The 15,963-nt window shown below is 41.9% G+C and overlaps 1 protein-coding gene across 2 annotated transcripts in view; it reads left to right on the top strand.

Annotated features, from left to right (window-relative positions):
* MPP4 (MAGUK p55 scaffold protein 4) overlaps window positions 1-15,963 on the top strand; it is a 44,143-nt gene that overhangs the window by 4,076 nt on the left and 24,104 nt on the right. The window contains exons 2-10 of one of the 2 annotated variants that reach the window (XM_086719285.1): window positions 2,481-2,662; window positions 3,772-3,893; window positions 7,468-7,545; window positions 9,647-9,727; window positions 10,883-11,014; window positions 11,722-11,803; window positions 12,915-13,000; window positions 14,450-14,521; window positions 15,212-15,408. In XM_086719285.1, coding sequence (XP_086575411.1) covers window positions 2,629-2,662; window positions 3,772-3,893; window positions 7,468-7,545; window positions 9,647-9,727; window positions 10,883-11,014; window positions 11,722-11,803; window positions 12,915-13,000; window positions 14,450-14,521; window positions 15,212-15,408 — 884 coding nt within the window. In that variant the 5' untranslated portion in view covers window positions 2,481-2,628. The remainder of the gene's footprint in view (window positions 1-2,480; window positions 2,663-3,771; window positions 3,894-7,467; window positions 7,546-9,646; window positions 9,728-10,882; window positions 11,015-11,721; window positions 11,804-12,914; window positions 13,001-14,449; window positions 14,522-15,211; window positions 15,409-15,963) is intronic. The other variant, XM_086719286.1, reaches the window with a different exon arrangement.

Below are 15,963 nucleotides of genomic sequence, written 5' to 3'. Positions count from 1 at the left end.
GTGCACTCCACGCCAACATCATTTTAATTTTTTAATTTATTTTTTTTAGTAAGCGCCAGCTGGGGAGAGGAGCAGAGGGAGAGAGAGTTTTGTTTTTGTTTTTGTTTTTGTTTATTTATTTTGAGAGAGAGAGAGAGAGTGAGAGCACATGCATGAGTGGAGGAGGGGCAGAGGGAGAGAGAATCCCCAGGAGGCTATGCACTGTCAGTGCAGAGCCCAACACGGGACTCCTACTCACCAGCCATGGGATCACAACCTGAGCCAAAATCAAGAGTCTGACGCTTAACTGCTTAACGGACTGAGCCACCCAGGCGCCCTCCCCAACCCCCTGCTCCAGGCCAACTTCAAACTGCCAGCACCTGTACCCACTATCTGAAAGTATGCATGTAGCAGGCTGGAAGAACTAATGTTCTCTAGGAAAAGCTCCCAACCAATCACTGGCAGCGTTGGTGTATAAATATCCCCACTGTCTTGTCCCATATTTTCCCAAGGATTTCCTTGGTTGGTACACCTTTCACTGACTTTTTCCCTTTGCTTTGCCTTTTTTTTTTTTTTTTAAATGTCATCGTTCACATTTTATTTTTTTTAATTAATTTTTTAAATTTACATCCGAGTTAGCATATAGTGCAATAATGATTTCAGGAGTAGATTCTAGTGATTCATCCCCCTATGTATAACACCCAGTGCTCATCCCAACAAGTGTCTTCCTTTATGCCCCGTACCCATTTAGCCCATTCCCCCACCCACAACCCCTCCAGCAACCCCCAGTTTGTTCTTTGTATTTAAGAGGCTCTTATGTTTTGTACCCCTTGTTTTTATGTTGTTTTTGCTTCCCTTCCCTTATGTTCATCTGTTTTGTATCTTAAATTCCTCATATGAGTGAAGTCATATATTTGTCTTTCTCTAATCTCCCTTAGCATAATACCCTCTAGTTCCATCCACATAGTTGGCAAATGGCAAAGTTTCATTCTTTCTGATTGCTGAGTAGTACTCCATTGTACCACAATGCCACATCTGTATATGCCACATCTTCTTTATCCATTCATACGTCAATGGACATTTGGGCTCTTTCCATACTTTGGCTATTGTTGACAGCGTTCCCCTTACCTTGTCTTAATATCCCACTCTACTACTGGTGTTTCCTGGGATCACTTTCCAAACAAATCATCCCACTAGAATCTTTGTCTGTGTCTGATTCTGGGGAAACCCAAAATAAGACGCTTACTTACACACAACCCCAAAAAAAGAAAATCCATCTATATCATGTCCTAAGAATAATAAAAAGGAGACATTAAATAAATGTAGTCAATAAGACATTGTATATTTCAATATACAAATCTGGAATATCACTACACCATATATATCACTATATATAATGAAATAACATGTTTGCACCTATAAAAAAAATCCACCAGGATGCAGCAGCTTTGAATGCAGACACAGATAAAGGCAGATAGTGTGGTGTGTCACTGTGATACCCGAAATGGTATGAGCAGCCTTAGCACTATTTACATGATTTTCTGAAATAGTGAGCAACTTGATAAAGTCCAAGCAAAGCAAATTCATTTCTCAATTACAGTAATACCATTTCAGAAAATTCAATGTATATTATGCAAAAATACTTTGTGTTTATAGGTAAAGAAAACTTGGGTTCTAGGCTCTGATAATTATACAGTTTTTGTTGTTGTTGTTGTTGTTGTTGTCATTGTTGTTGTTGTTTTGAGCAACATCAAAGTCCAGTGAGGTGTTTGAAAATTATACCAGGTGATTTTTCATCATATAAGGCAACTTCTCTGAAGTTGTGAGCATGACCCCTTTGCCCTTATTTTCTTAATCCCCATTTTGCTGGCTGAAATGTAGAAGTGATGTTTGGAGCTCCAGCCACCATTTTGGAACAGGAAAATGAAAACCATACTACACCCCAGGGTGGCAGAGCAGTGAGCTAGAAGGAGACCGTTCTCTGAGCACTTCATGGAGCAAGGCTGCCCTACCAGTCCTGAATTTTCTCTGCCTCTATATTTTTACATAAGCAAGATATACATTTCTACCCTGTTTTGCCACTATTGTGTTTCTCTTTCTTGAAAATAAACCTTCTGAAAGCAACGTAGAAAACAACCTTTGAGACTATGCCTCAGGAGTAGCCATGACTCTTGCCATTATGATCAGTACCATGAAGAACTACAGGTGCAGTGAGAGAGAACAGGGCACCTGAGTGGAGTCAAGCCAGGGAAGCCTCTTCTGGCTCTGAAGGATGGTAAAATCAACTTGGCAAAGAGAAGGGAAAGAAACAAAGATTTGTTTGTCACTTGCTAAAAAAAGAGAAGAGTGGGAAGACTGTTTTATGAAATTGTAGTGTTCTCTCATAGGGGTTAATTTAGGGAGTAAGCTCCACAGGGCAAGTGTTTTCTTTGATATGGATCCCAGAGTATAGCACAGTGCTTGACTTGCTCAATATAAATGCTATTGAAAATATATTCCAGTGCATGAGAGCTGCATGGCCAGCATGACTGAGTGAGCCGTGTGCTGCGAGCTATTGGTCTGCTCCCAGTTCCGAATTCCTTCTGAAAGCTTGTGCAGGGAGGAGGGATACAGACAGACAAAGGCACAGATCCACCAGACAAGAAGGACATGAAGCCCTCTACGGCCACCAATCCAGAGAATGGTATGTGGTATCAGGACTCCTTTCTAGACTGGAAAAGCCTTATAATATCATTCTAAATATGAGATCAAATTTAGGGAAAGGGATTCTGATAGATTTTGTGTGATTCTTTTTTATTTTATTTTTTAATGTTTATTTATTTTTGAGAGAGGGAGAGTGCGAGCAGGGGAGGGGCAGAGGAGAGGGAGAGAGAATCCCAAGCAGACTCCTTGTTGTCAGCATGGAGCCCAACTTGGGGCTCCATCTCATGAACTGTGAGATCATGACCCGAGCCAAAATCAAGAGTTGGAACCTGAACCGACTGAGCTACCCGGGTGCCCCAGATTTATTGTGATCCTTATAAGGACATTGTTGTACACTTTAGAGTGTCCTACTACACCTACTAGTGATGAGTGTAAGCAATTTTCAAGTCAGGATGGAAAGTAATTGGCATAGTGAGTTTAGAACCTCTTTTTTTCTCTAATCTCCCAGTGTTTTATTTAAACTTAGAACTTCACAACTTGTTCACATTCAAGATATCACTACAATAAATAGTTTCTATTTGTAAAAAAATCAAGCATTCACTAAAATCTGTTCAGTTTCTTTAATCAGTGGAATCCTGAGATTTGTATTAAAAACCTATGGACCAAGTTTTTCAATCACATTTTCAATAAGAACTCTCAAAAAGGGTGAAGACAAAGACTATGTATGAATTTGAGAAAGAAGATCCAGAGAACAACTAGATAATTTTGGAAAAAACCAAAGGCTGATAAAAGTAGGGAAGGGAAAGCAATTTTGCTCTCATAAAACCCTACATCTGTATATACTATGATCTATTATTTCATCTAATGTTCCCAACAACCCTATGGGAAAGCTAGCAACACCCAGTGGGAAAGCTAGCATATTCTCATTTTGCCCCAAGGACTGGTTTTCAGATAGTCGTGTGACTTTCTGAAGCTCACACAGTGATAGAACAGGGCTTGAAACCTGAGTCTTTGGCCTTAAATCCAGCATCATCTCCTTCCTCCATAGTCACTAGGGCACATCCCGGCTGTCTGAGTTGTCTTTCATACTTACACCTGCCTTTCTTCACCCACACCGACCACCCCATCTCTGCCCTCGCCCTTTTCCAGGTCTCTCCCAGATCCTGAGGCTTGTGCTACAAGAGCTGAATCTGTTCTATAGCCGAGATGTGAATGGAGTGTGTCTCTTGTACGATCTTCTCCATTCGCCGTGGCTGCAGGCTCTGCTGAAGGTGAGCACCTCATTACCCGGAAGCCTTTGCTTACTGTGGGAGCTGGGAACTGCTTACCCAGCTGTGCCACTGGTCAGTTGTCAGGAAATTCCAACTTAGCAAATGTTCTTAGAGGGCCAATTCTTATGTGTGTTCTGAGAATTTCCAACATGGGGGTGGGCGTCCCCACACCAACAACAATTCTCGGGATACTACTGGATGTTCTACTATTCATCTCAATTCTGACACTATCTACCTGGAGATAGCATCGGATAGCATTGGATCCTATTGGAGATAGCATAGGTGAAGGGTTCAGTCTCATAAGACTGCTGTACCCGCCCCCCATTTCAGACATCAGTCACAAGCCAAGATGGGTACCTGTACTTCTGACCAACTGTCTATAAATCAGAGGTTTCATAACCTCCTCCTTGGGTTCCATTAATTTGCTACGTTTCCCTTGCTAGATTACCAGTTTATTATAAAAGGATATAACTCAGAAACAGCCAGATGGAAGAAATAAATAGACCAAGACTTGGGGAAGGGATGAAGAGCTTCCATGCCCTCTTCACTCTTCCCTAGATTTCCACATGTTCACCAAACCAAAAGCTCTACCAAACCCAGTCCTTTTGGGCTTTTCTGGAGGCTTCATTACATAGCCACGACTGATTAGATCATTAGTCACTGGGTGTAGATTCAACCTCCAGCCACTCTCCCTTCCCCCAGATTTAGAGGTGGAGGAAGGGGGTGGGGGTGAGGTGGGACTGAAAATTCCAACAGTCTAATTACATGGTTAGTTCTCCTGGCAACCTGCCCTTAACCTTAGGTGCATTCCAGAAGTGACTTCATTAACATAAAAAAAGAGCACTTTCCTTGCTTAGGAAATTCCAAGGGTTTTAGAAGCTCTGAGCCAGAATCAGGGCCAGACTAAATAATGTAATTCTTATTATAAATCACAATATCACAGCAATTCTCAGAGAAGAGCTACACAAACCTATTAGCTTACGAAGGAATTTAATTTAGGTGGGGAAGTATACAGCAGCTCCTCTTTTCTCTCCTAGTTCCTTTTCGTCCAGAGGACCATGGGATCACAAAGCAGCCACCACAAATGGCCATCAGCACCTTTAGCATCTGTCTACAACCCTTTGTCCTTGAGGCTAAAACTCAGTACAAATAAAAATGCTTTAAAAAAATTATTCCTGTTTCTTAAAATCAGGAAATGAGATATATGCAGTTCTGTTTAGACATTTAAAATTTTTCTTTCTTTCTTTCTTTCTTTCTTTCTTTCTTTCTTTCTTCCTTTCTTTCTTTCTTTTTTTGAGAGAGAGGGAGACAGAGCGTGCATGCGCTGGAGTGCAAGAGCTTGTACACGTGCACTAGTGGGGGAGGGGCAGAGGGAGAGGGAGAGAGCATCTTAAGCAGTCTTCCTTGGGCTGAGCCTAAGGGCTCCATCTCAAAACTGTGAGATCCTGACCTGAGCTGAAATCAAGAGTTGGACACTCAACTGACTGAGCCACTCAGGCACCCCAATCTTAAATTTTTCTTACCTTGAAAATTTCTTCTTCTTCTTTTAACTTTGGCTATAATTTCTTGCACTGTACAATAACATCTACTATCTAATTATAATTTTGTTCAAATGTTATTTTTAAGAAAGATTCTCTTAAAGTTAATTTTTGGATGTGGGTGTGTCCTTCAGCTAAGTGTGAAATGTAGCCAATCTTCTGATGCTTGTTAATATATTATTTAAAATAAGAGAAAATGGTGGGGTGCTTGGGTGGCTCAGTCAGTTAAGCATCCCACTCTTGATTTTGGCTCAGGTCATGGTCTCACAAACTGTGAGATCGAGCCCAGTGTAGGGCTCTGCACTAATAGTGGGGAGCCTGCTTGGGATTCTCTCTTTCCCTCTCTCACTGCCTCTCCTCAGCTCTTGCTCTCTCAAAATAAATAAATTAAAAATGAATACAATAAAATAAGAGAAAGTGGCAACATCTTTAGCATGAACAAAGAGGTACACTCACAGAACTTGTTTTAAAAGTCTTGATTTCTTCATCTATTCATCTATTGTTGGACACTCAGGTTGTTTCCATGTCATGACTATTGTGACTAGTGCCTCAGTGAGCTCGGGGGTGCAGAGACCTCTTTGAGATCGTGATTTCTTTTCCTTTGAATATATACCCAGAAGTGAAACATACAATGGGATGTTAGCCATAAAAAAGAAAGAAATCCTCCCTTTCGTGACAACATGGATGGATCTGGAGGGCATTATGCTAAGTGAAATAAGTCAGACACAGAAAGACAAACATCATATATTCTCACTTCTATGTGAATCTAAAAAAGCAGAGCTCATAGATGGATGGTTGCCAGGGGCAGGGGCTGCAGAAAATGGGGAGATGTTGGTCAAAGGGTACAGACTTGGTTATGAGATGAGTAACTTCTAGGGGTGTAATGTACAGCATAGTGATTATAGTTCATAATACTGTATTATATACTTGAAAGTTGCTAAGAGAGTGGATCTTAAATGTTCTTAACACACCCACACACACCCACACACACAATCATAATTATGTGAGGTAAAGCAGATGTTGACTAACCTTACCGTGGTAATCATTCTGTAGCACATACGTATATCAACTCAAAATACTGTGCACCTGAAACTCACACCATGTTACCCGTCAGTCAGTTTTCTCATGAAAACTTGGGAGGAAAAGCCCAACCTGATTCCTATCAGGCATGTTTTCCTCTTGGGATTAAGCTCAAGCAGGAGTTTTCCTGTCACTAAAGGGATTCCCTTGCTCACCTGTGCAGATGGTGTGTTCCCCATGTGCCCTGCCTCAGTTCATCAGCCTTGTGTCTTCCGGGTAAACCTGAGCACTTGGCACAGGGGCGGCATGAGGAAGCACTGTCATCCCTGATCTAGATGGTAGAAGGCTGGGCCTAACTGGCCTCTTGGGCCTCATCCCTCCACCTGTAACAGAAACCAGATTCCTAAAATAAGAAAGGCCTCACTGCAGAGCTGAGCATGCCTGGGCATACTCAGCCAACTGTAGATCCTGCTGTGGAAAAAATTCCTGGGGTCAGCAGAGGCGAAGTTGAAATTTTTATAAATGAAGGTTTAATGGAGAATTAAGAGAGGAAGAGGAAACAAATGGAAGATGAGAACAGAGAGCAATAAGCACATATAGTGTGCCCGGCCTCTTGTTCACACGCTCTGCTGAACCCCAAGCCACATGGCCGGTGCCCTGGCACAGAGGTTCTTACAGGTCTCTGGCCTCAAATCCCTATTGGTCCCAACCCTGGAAAACCCACTTGTCAATATAGCAAGAGTAAAAGTTTGAATTTCCTTTTACCAGTGATGGTGGCTGGGGAAGACCAATTTCTAGTGGCGGCCAGTAATTAAGCCCTTGAAGCATTGAAACCACCAAACTTGAGCCCATATCTGTTAGACAGTGAGAGACACCTTATTAAAGGCCAGTCACACAAGCCACTCAACTGCTTGCACCGTGGCCCGGCCTGTCTCTCCCCTTGGCAGACCTTTCAGCCTGAAACATTAATAGTCACGTTATCAATAGGTCATTCTCCCACCGTTGCCCTTCTGCAGGTTTATGATTGTCTCCAGGAATTTAAAGAAAAGAAACTTGTTCCTGCCACAACTCATGCACAGACGTTATCCTATGAGGTAAGGTGGTTTTTTAATCCACAGAAGAATAGGGCTTTAAACGTGAAGCCATTTTACTTGCACTGTTAATTTAAATGAATTAAGGACCTAATGGGAGAGTTTGACTGATGATTTTGTATTGCATAAGTGTTTCTAATTGAGCTTTAATAGAAGGGAGAAAATTAGCCAGCACTTCAAATTAAACAAACAAACAAATGGCATTTTAAGCATATGTCCATTTCTCTCTTTTTCTCCTAAATCTTAGGCTCAGTTTTTCCCATGTAATCCTTGGGTAATGTTGTTATAGAAGTGTTTCCCAAATTTATATCTCTAGCGGGGTTCTTTGCCTGAACTCTTATACCCACTGCCTTCTCCCCATTGTACTTAAATGCATGTTTAATGGACCCTTCAAACTTAACATGGCCTATGAGCTCCTGATGGTCCCCACACCCAAAGCTACTTCTCTCCTAACCTTTTCCATCTCAGTAATGACACCTTTGTTTTTGTAGTACTCAGGCCAAACTCCTTGGGGTTATCTGTGACTTTCTCTTTCTTTCATACCTCATACCCAATCTGACCACAGATTCTTCAGGGCCAGTTTCAAAATATATCCAGAATCTCATCACCTCCACTCTGCCACATAATAGAAACCTTCATCATCTCGTATACAGATAACTGCAATATAGCCTCCTCCCTGGTCTCCTGCTCTTGCCCTCCCCCCCCCATCCCCATAGTCTATTCCAGCATAGTAGTTGAAGAATTCCTCTTGAAAGGGGTGTCAAATCATGTCACTTCTCTGCTTAAAACCTTCCAATGACTCCCTATCTCAGTGTACACATCACAGTTCTTAGATAGTCAAACATAATATAGTTCCCATTCCCTCTTTGACTTAACACTCACTGCTCTCCCCCTTGCTCACTATGCTCCTGCCAGATTAACCCCTGTGGTGGTTTTATCCAACATGCACCTGCCACAGGCCTTTTGCACTGCTATGCCATATGTCAATAATGCTCTTGCCCATATACTCACATGATTTACTTCCTCATCTCCTTCTGGTCTCCATAGAAATATTACCTTCGCACTAAGGCTTTCTCTGGTCACCCTACCTAAAATTGCAACCCCTCCCTGTCCACCTTCCTGTTTTATTTATCTTTTTAACTCTCATCACCATCAAAAAAAAAAAATATGGGGATTTTTTTTTTTTTTTGAGAATGGGGATTTTTGTCTGGCACTGTATTTGTATCACTGAAAACAGTACCTAGCACATAGTAGATGTTCAATAGATATTTATCAAATGGATGAAAAAGTGTAATCTATTTTATTATTTATTGCCCAAACTGTATTAAAATAAATATTAAAAAAAAAAGAAAGACTTTACCCTCCACTCCAGTAATCAATAATTCACATTGTTCTCGGTTATTCCCAGGAAAACACACATATGATATTTTATTGTTGTAATTGTAGTGAACGGAGGTAAAGCTTAGTAAACTATTTATTTTCATTTGACTGTATGTAATGAGGCTCAACTGCTGAGAATTTATAGAGCTCTGTAAAGTCTTTAAAGGTCTCATGTCCTATCAGAAAGCAGGTCTACACCTAAACCACGGAAAAGAGATCAGAATTTATTCTGTTTAACATTTTTTATTGCAGTAAACACTAAAATTGGTAATGAAATAGTAAGTCCTAAAATACAAACTACTATTCCCATTTTCCATTTGATGGAACATCCACAGGATTGGGCTCAAATACCTGGGGAACTCAGGTTCCTTAACCTGCCCATAAAGCATTCATGTTAACAAACAGTTTTAGCGCCACTAGAGGGAAATTGCCTTGGTACATATGATATGACAAAATCATGTTAGTTCTTACTCCAAGCCTGTAATATGCCAGGACTGGGGCACTGAAGTTTAGATCTACCCCAAATCTTGAATTCAACTTGCTGTAGTAAAGTTTAATGATGAAGGAAAGATTCTGGGCCCCGACTTTAAAGATGAAAATAAAGATTTCAATAACAGCTTGTCTTAGGTTAATGTGCTATATCTGTTATCCAGCCTGGGTGAGGTTAACTAGGTGATGAAGATTTTAAAAAATTTTACAGTGTACACTTTTTTTTACCAACCAGGTAGTGGGGATATTACGTGAAACTCCTAAATCCCCTGAGACCCAAGAACTGAGACAAATCCTCCAGGCTCCACATTTTAAGGCAAGTGCTTACTAAAATAGATAAGATATGCCCATCTGGTGCATAAGCAAAGTTGGGAAGAAGAAATAAATGTGACAGAAAATGCACTTTCTGAATAGACATTCTATTACTGCACACGGGTGACCAACAGATTGTTCTTAAAGATGTGGGACTCAGATGTGACTGGCTCTGTGTTGTTAGCCATGGAGCTAAACCTGCCAGAGTTATGAGGAGACATCTGGAACTTTCCATGTGTCTTGTTGCCCCCCTACAAGGCCATTGTCCCTCTAAAGTTCCGGGGGACAATCAGGGTAGTATACTTCCTTGTAAATATTTTAAGTTTTGGATAAAGTGTATGAAGATGTTTGGAAAATATAGTATAAGGATGATAAACTCAATGAGAGGTATATGAATAACATTTGACTAAAAAAACATTTGATTGCAGAATGGAAACCTATCTCATAGCACTTACAGAATTTGAGATCATTTTATCAACAGATGAGAATTTTAAGAGAAGGTCTGCATTTGGAGCAATGGAACTTATAAGTCAAATTTTTAGTTTACAAGATAACCCTAGAGAATTTTCTCTGAGTTCCAGTGAAGTTCTGTCCTCCAATCTCAGGCTGGGCTATCAAATGACTACTTCCCCACCCAATGAAATAAAAATTGAACAAAATGGGCCATTAGAAGGAACTGTTTGCTCATACCCTAAATCAGGAAGCTACTTTTTCTCATTCTGTTCCTCATAGGCCCTTGGGAGTCACTGACAAACTAAACCAGCAAGATGTTTTGATCACTATCCCCCATTCTGCTTTAATTAGAGAAAATATTACAAAAGTTATTCTGTAGTTCAAGCTTGTAGGAGCACCATGGATTACATGGATTTGCAGGAAATGAGAAGTGACAAAACACATTTTAGCAGAAATGCAAGAATATATTATGTATCACTTAACCTCTCCCTGCCTTGCTTCTTTTAAAACGGGGACAATAAATATAGCTGCCTCACAGAGTTATGGTGAAGACTGAGTTAATCCACATAAAAGGCCAGTGTGTATGTGTTGGTTGTTGTGGTAGTAGTGATGGTGGCGGTGTCTTGGACAGAGTATTGGCTCCCTGTCTTCTAAATGCGTATGTCCTACGTGTGACGTTCACTCACCTTGCCTTCTCTGTTCCTAGGCCTTGCTCAGTGCCCATGACACCGTGGCTCAGAAAGATTTTGAGCCCCTTCTCCCCCCATTGCCAGACAACATCCCTGACAGTGAGGAAGCAATGAGGATTGTTTGTTTGGTGAAAAACCAACAGCCCCTGGTAAGGAAATCACTTTATCTTTTCGTTAGAATTATACCATGGTTAATTGTGAACCAAGGGTTAATTATGAACTAAGGGTTGATTGTGAACTCTATTATCTCTAGTAGTTATTTAATATAATGTTAAATATTCTTGTCTCTAGTCGCAGTATAGTTTGAGGCATTCAGAAAATGTGAGGGGATCCAAGATAATGGCTGAAGCATGTCTTAGCAACTTTTGCCTGTGGCTTTAAACACATGATACATTATCATGTTTTCTCTAGGAAAGATTTTTGCTTAGTGTTTTTCTTTGTTGAAAAATCTGTGAGAAATAAGACTTATTTTATTTTATTATATTTGTTGTTTGGCTCTCTGAGGTACATACATTTCACTAAATTCCAATGTACTTATCTAAGTTTTTTTCTCTTTATGATGGGAAGCTAAGTGAGGCATTAATTTGATTTTCTAAGAAGTCTCTTTGATTAGGTTGTAATGGTGATAGCTTTCTTTATCTTTGTAAGGATCTAAATATTCTTTTGTATCTATGTGGTTGGATAGAGACCTTGATAGGCCAAGGTTGAATGAATGGCCTTGTCTTTTTGATGGCATGGTATGGCCCTGGTTGGTATAAATATCCTCTTCTGACCAGACCAGAGGCATATTGAGGGAAGCCACCAGAAAAATGGTCATGTTAGGTAAAAGAGGGATTCCACTGCACTCTTTCTCCAGGGAGCTACCATCAAGCGCCACGAGATGACAGGGGATATCCTGGTGGCCAGAGTCATCCACGGAGGGCTGGCCGAGAGAAGTGGTAAGCTGAGCAGCAGAGTATGGATGTGACCAGAGAAATAGGAAACCATTACTTGTTTAGTCTTCTTTCCAGGGAAACCCAGCTTTCCTAAACAAGGTCAGGGCTTCTGTGCGTTGCATTGGTTACTAGGAAGGAGGGAATAAATATTCCAGAAAATCCTGTTTCCCTCCTTCACTGAGGCCCCATATTAATGTTCTCTCAGTTTCCATTCTTGTGGTAACCTACCAAGCTAAGTATTATCAGGCCATTCTGCAGAAGAGGAAACTGAGACTCAAAGAGATTAGGTAACTAATGTATGCACGGTTTTCAATTAGACTCAGGATGCAAGTCCGGGTCTGTCCGCTCTATAGTCCCAATTCTCTCCCTTCACCTGGTCCTTCTGCTTGCAACAAGGCTCTGTTCCACCTTGAAATGCCTGTTGCTTGCCTTTTCTACCAGTGAACTGAATTTCCTTCCTTTCACGGCTGCGTTTCCGTGCCTGCTGCCCCATGTCCTCACTTCCCAGGGCCTTGGAGACGGGATGGGCTTCATACCCCAACATTCTTAGAGCAGTGGCCCCAGGATTTCCTAGTTGTTAAGTCCATTGGCCCTTCCTTTGGCCTCAGTTTTATTTTTACTTTCTAGAACATTTGGTGTCATTGACCGTAACTGTCTTGAAGTGTTCATCACCCGTGGTTTCTGTTCCACAACGTCATCCTGCTTCTCACCTCTCCCTCCGACAACTCCACTGTTTACTTCATACTTCTCAAGGCTTGATCTTAACCCCCATGTTTCTCCACGTTTCCTCTTTTGAAGAATGCCCCTCCCCTTTCCTTTTCATTTATCATTTACTCATGATATCTTCATTTTACAGCATCAGATTAGCAGAAATAGAAATATCACCATCACTTAATACCCAGTAAAGAGGTATAAAATGCGATTCTCTGTGCTTTGGTGGTGGTGTACTCCAGAATAACCAGCCTGTATTATTATTGTTATTATTTCAGAGTAAATGTTTAAATGTTAGAGCATGCTTGGCTTAATGAGTTTGCTAAAAATCTTTGGTACAGCTACCTCTATTTTTTGCCAGTTTCCTTGTATCTTCCTTTGTTTTGTGTTCCTGTTTGCCTAGGGCTGTTATATGCTGGAGACAAACTGGTGGAAGTGAATGGAGTTTCAGTTGAGGGACTGGACCCTGAGCAAGTGATCCATATTCTGGTAAGAGTCTTCTGTTTGCCTTCTCCACGACTCAGTGCAATGCTGTGGCTGACCTGAGCCTGTCTGGCCCATGGTGTGTGTGCTGAAACATGAGGGGGGTTTGGTCCTTTCTCCAGACCCCCAGACCTTTTCTGTTTCTGCTGGGAGACTTCTCTTGCCAAGCTGCTCTTTTGGCCTCAGTAAGGCTCTGCCAATCCCCCCAGCCCAGGCTCCTTGTTGCCTGAGTTGCTCCTTGGGAAACTGAAGCTGGGGTGGCCAGAGTGAGACTCTGGAGGAGTGTCTGAACCTGAGCAAATTACCTTTGCTCCCCTAACATTTTTATACAGCTGAAATCTATTCACCGTCTTCCTTGAGGTAGCTTTGGGGTAGAAAAGATGTCAGGGGAGGCTACCCTATGGGAGGGGAAATTCCTTGCCTGTCTTGCCCACCGTCATTGGTGGTTGAAACTGGGGATTTATGACCAGTTTATGGTTTAGGTTTCTTTTAGGTCCCATTTCCACTTTTCAAACCTTTGCCTGAATCACAGTCCAGCTGTCATAGCCATAGTGGTATGCCCCCCCACCTCCCCCATGCACACCCCAAGTGTGGGGGCTGACATGGATTACTATTTCTCATAGTGGTTCTCAAACTGAGTTTTGGGGGGAACCCTAAATTTTCATAGATGTACCTCAGGGACTACGTGAGAGGTGGGATTATAGGGAATATACTAAGCACCAGAACATTGTGCAAACCACATGCTATAAGATGCTGCACATGAGCTTTAAGGACTGTCAGTTGCAGACACACATGGCTCCACCTCAGCCATTTTGGTGCCAGCTTCAGAGCCAGGATGGTGGGGTTGTGAAATTTCTGAGGGACATTTGTTCCTCTCTGGATCTCTAATACCTGCCACAGTGCACGTGACAGGAGGATCTTGCCTTCTCCATCAGTCTAATAGGTTCTCTGTCTTCTCAAAATGTTTGAGGGACCCCCTTACCACCATGAGCTTAGAGCTTGTCCATCCCCCCAGAAGACTTGGGAGCCCTCTTCTTCCCCATCAGACTGGGCTGCCTGGCACAGGAACAGGTGTTCGGGAAGTAATTACTGACTCAAGTTTGAGGAGGGAAAGTCAGATCAGGACCTCATCTCCTTCCCCAGTGTCTGTGGGAAGAAGACCTTGCTGAATAAGGTCACAAGATGGAGTGTTCCTGGGGGAGGCCAGGCCTCGGAGTGGGGTTTAGCAGGCCAGGAACTCTGGAGCCCCATAGCAGGGCAGAAGCTGAGCTAAATTTCTTCCTAATTTCCACTTCTGCATGGTGATATTTAGCTATTGAACCCTTGTAAAAGTCCCTGTGGGGGATGTCACCCTTAAAACTGGGCACATTGTGTTATAACTCCATCTGCTAAAATGTCATAACCCAGTGAACTCTGTGATTTGTTATTCTCCCCCTCCCCTTTGACATTTTCTAGGCTATGTCTCGTGGTACAATTATGTTCAAGGTGGTTCCAGTTTCTGCCCCTCCTGTTAATAGCCAGAAGATGGTAAGAATATACTGAGCCTTCATAATCACATATAGGAAATCCTCAAATAACAATAATAGTGACTTAATATTTTGTATCATACTACCCTCCTCTATAATGTGTTGAACATTTGTTCAATACTGTGTTGCACATTTTGTTTTGAGAGACAGATAGAGAGGGAGAGCACAAGTGAATGAGGGCAGAGATGGATAGAGGGAGAGAGAGAATACCATGGGGGGGGGGGGAGAGAAACAGGGCTCACCTGAAATGGGGCTCGTGTTCACCCGAAGCAGGGCTTGAGCTCACCCCATGCGGAGATCAAACTCATGAAGCGTGAGATCATGACCTGAGCTGAAGTCAGATGATTAATCTACTGAGTGACCCAGGCGCTCTGGACATTTTTCAATATTGATGACATGAGAGGCAAATGAGTAAATGAATACAATAAAAGGAGATGGAGTACAAGAAGTTAAAAAGTAATATCAAGAATGGGAAACACTTGAGCAAAAACTTCTCAGTACTAAGAGATTCTGTTGGCAAAGTCACTTTTTTGGTGGATCTTAGACTCAGTTCAAGAGGCAGGTTCCCCTTTCGGAGAGTATGGGGAGGAAAGATAGTAACAGTAGGTAGAGGAGTAGAGAAATGGTTTTAAGTCTTGACAGCCCATGGGCAAGGGTTCTTTTGATGGGACCATTTTGTACCTACTGTCAGGTATATGTTCGTGCCATGACCGAGTACTGGCCCCAGGAGGATCCTACTATCCCCTGCACGGATGCAGGGTTGCCTTTTCAGAAAGGGGACATCCTGCAGATTGTGGACCAGAACGATGCCCTCTGGTGGCAGGCCCGGAAAATCTCAGACCTTGGTACCTGTGCTGGTCTAATTCCTTCTAACCACCTTCTGAAGAGGTAAGGAAATTCTTACTCCTGGACTCAGGACTGAACTATCAGGACATAAAATGTTTCTCAGGCTTCTGTTATTGTAGTTAAGATTCGGTAAAGAATGACAAGCAGATAGATAAACATATACACTGGTCTGTAAATCCAAAAGTCAACTTATCCATATGCCCTAAGCATTTTAAATACTCAGGAGACCAGAAAAATCGTATCATCTAGAAAAGAGAGAAAAGCACTTGTGAAACTCAAACTTAAAAAGATAGTTCTAACTCCCTCTATTAATCATTCAGGCCTGAATTGAAACGTCAGTTATTGAATCTGAACCCACGCTGTCATCTGTGTGTCCTTGAGATCTGAGGGAATGAGTAAAGATAGAAAATAGAAAAGGGTCCAAGGCCCAGCCAATGTTAAGAAATCGAGAGGAAGAAAAGGAACTAGCAAAAGAGATTGAGGAGTGACCAATGAGGCGGGATGAAAATCAGGACAGTATAGTGTCTGACCAACCACGTCAGCTGCTATAGAGAGGACTGAGAACTAACCATTGGATTTAGCAATATGGCAGTCATA

The sequence above is a fragment of the Puma concolor genome, chromosome C1 (genome assembly GCF_028749965.1).
Source record: "Puma concolor isolate L17-30 chromosome C1, mPumCon1.1.hap2, whole genome shotgun sequence".
Taxonomy (NCBI): Eukaryota; Metazoa; Chordata; class Mammalia; order Carnivora; family Felidae; genus Puma; species Puma concolor.
The sequence above is the reverse complement of the archived record's forward strand: the minus strand, read 5'-3'. Positions and strand labels throughout refer to the sequence as shown.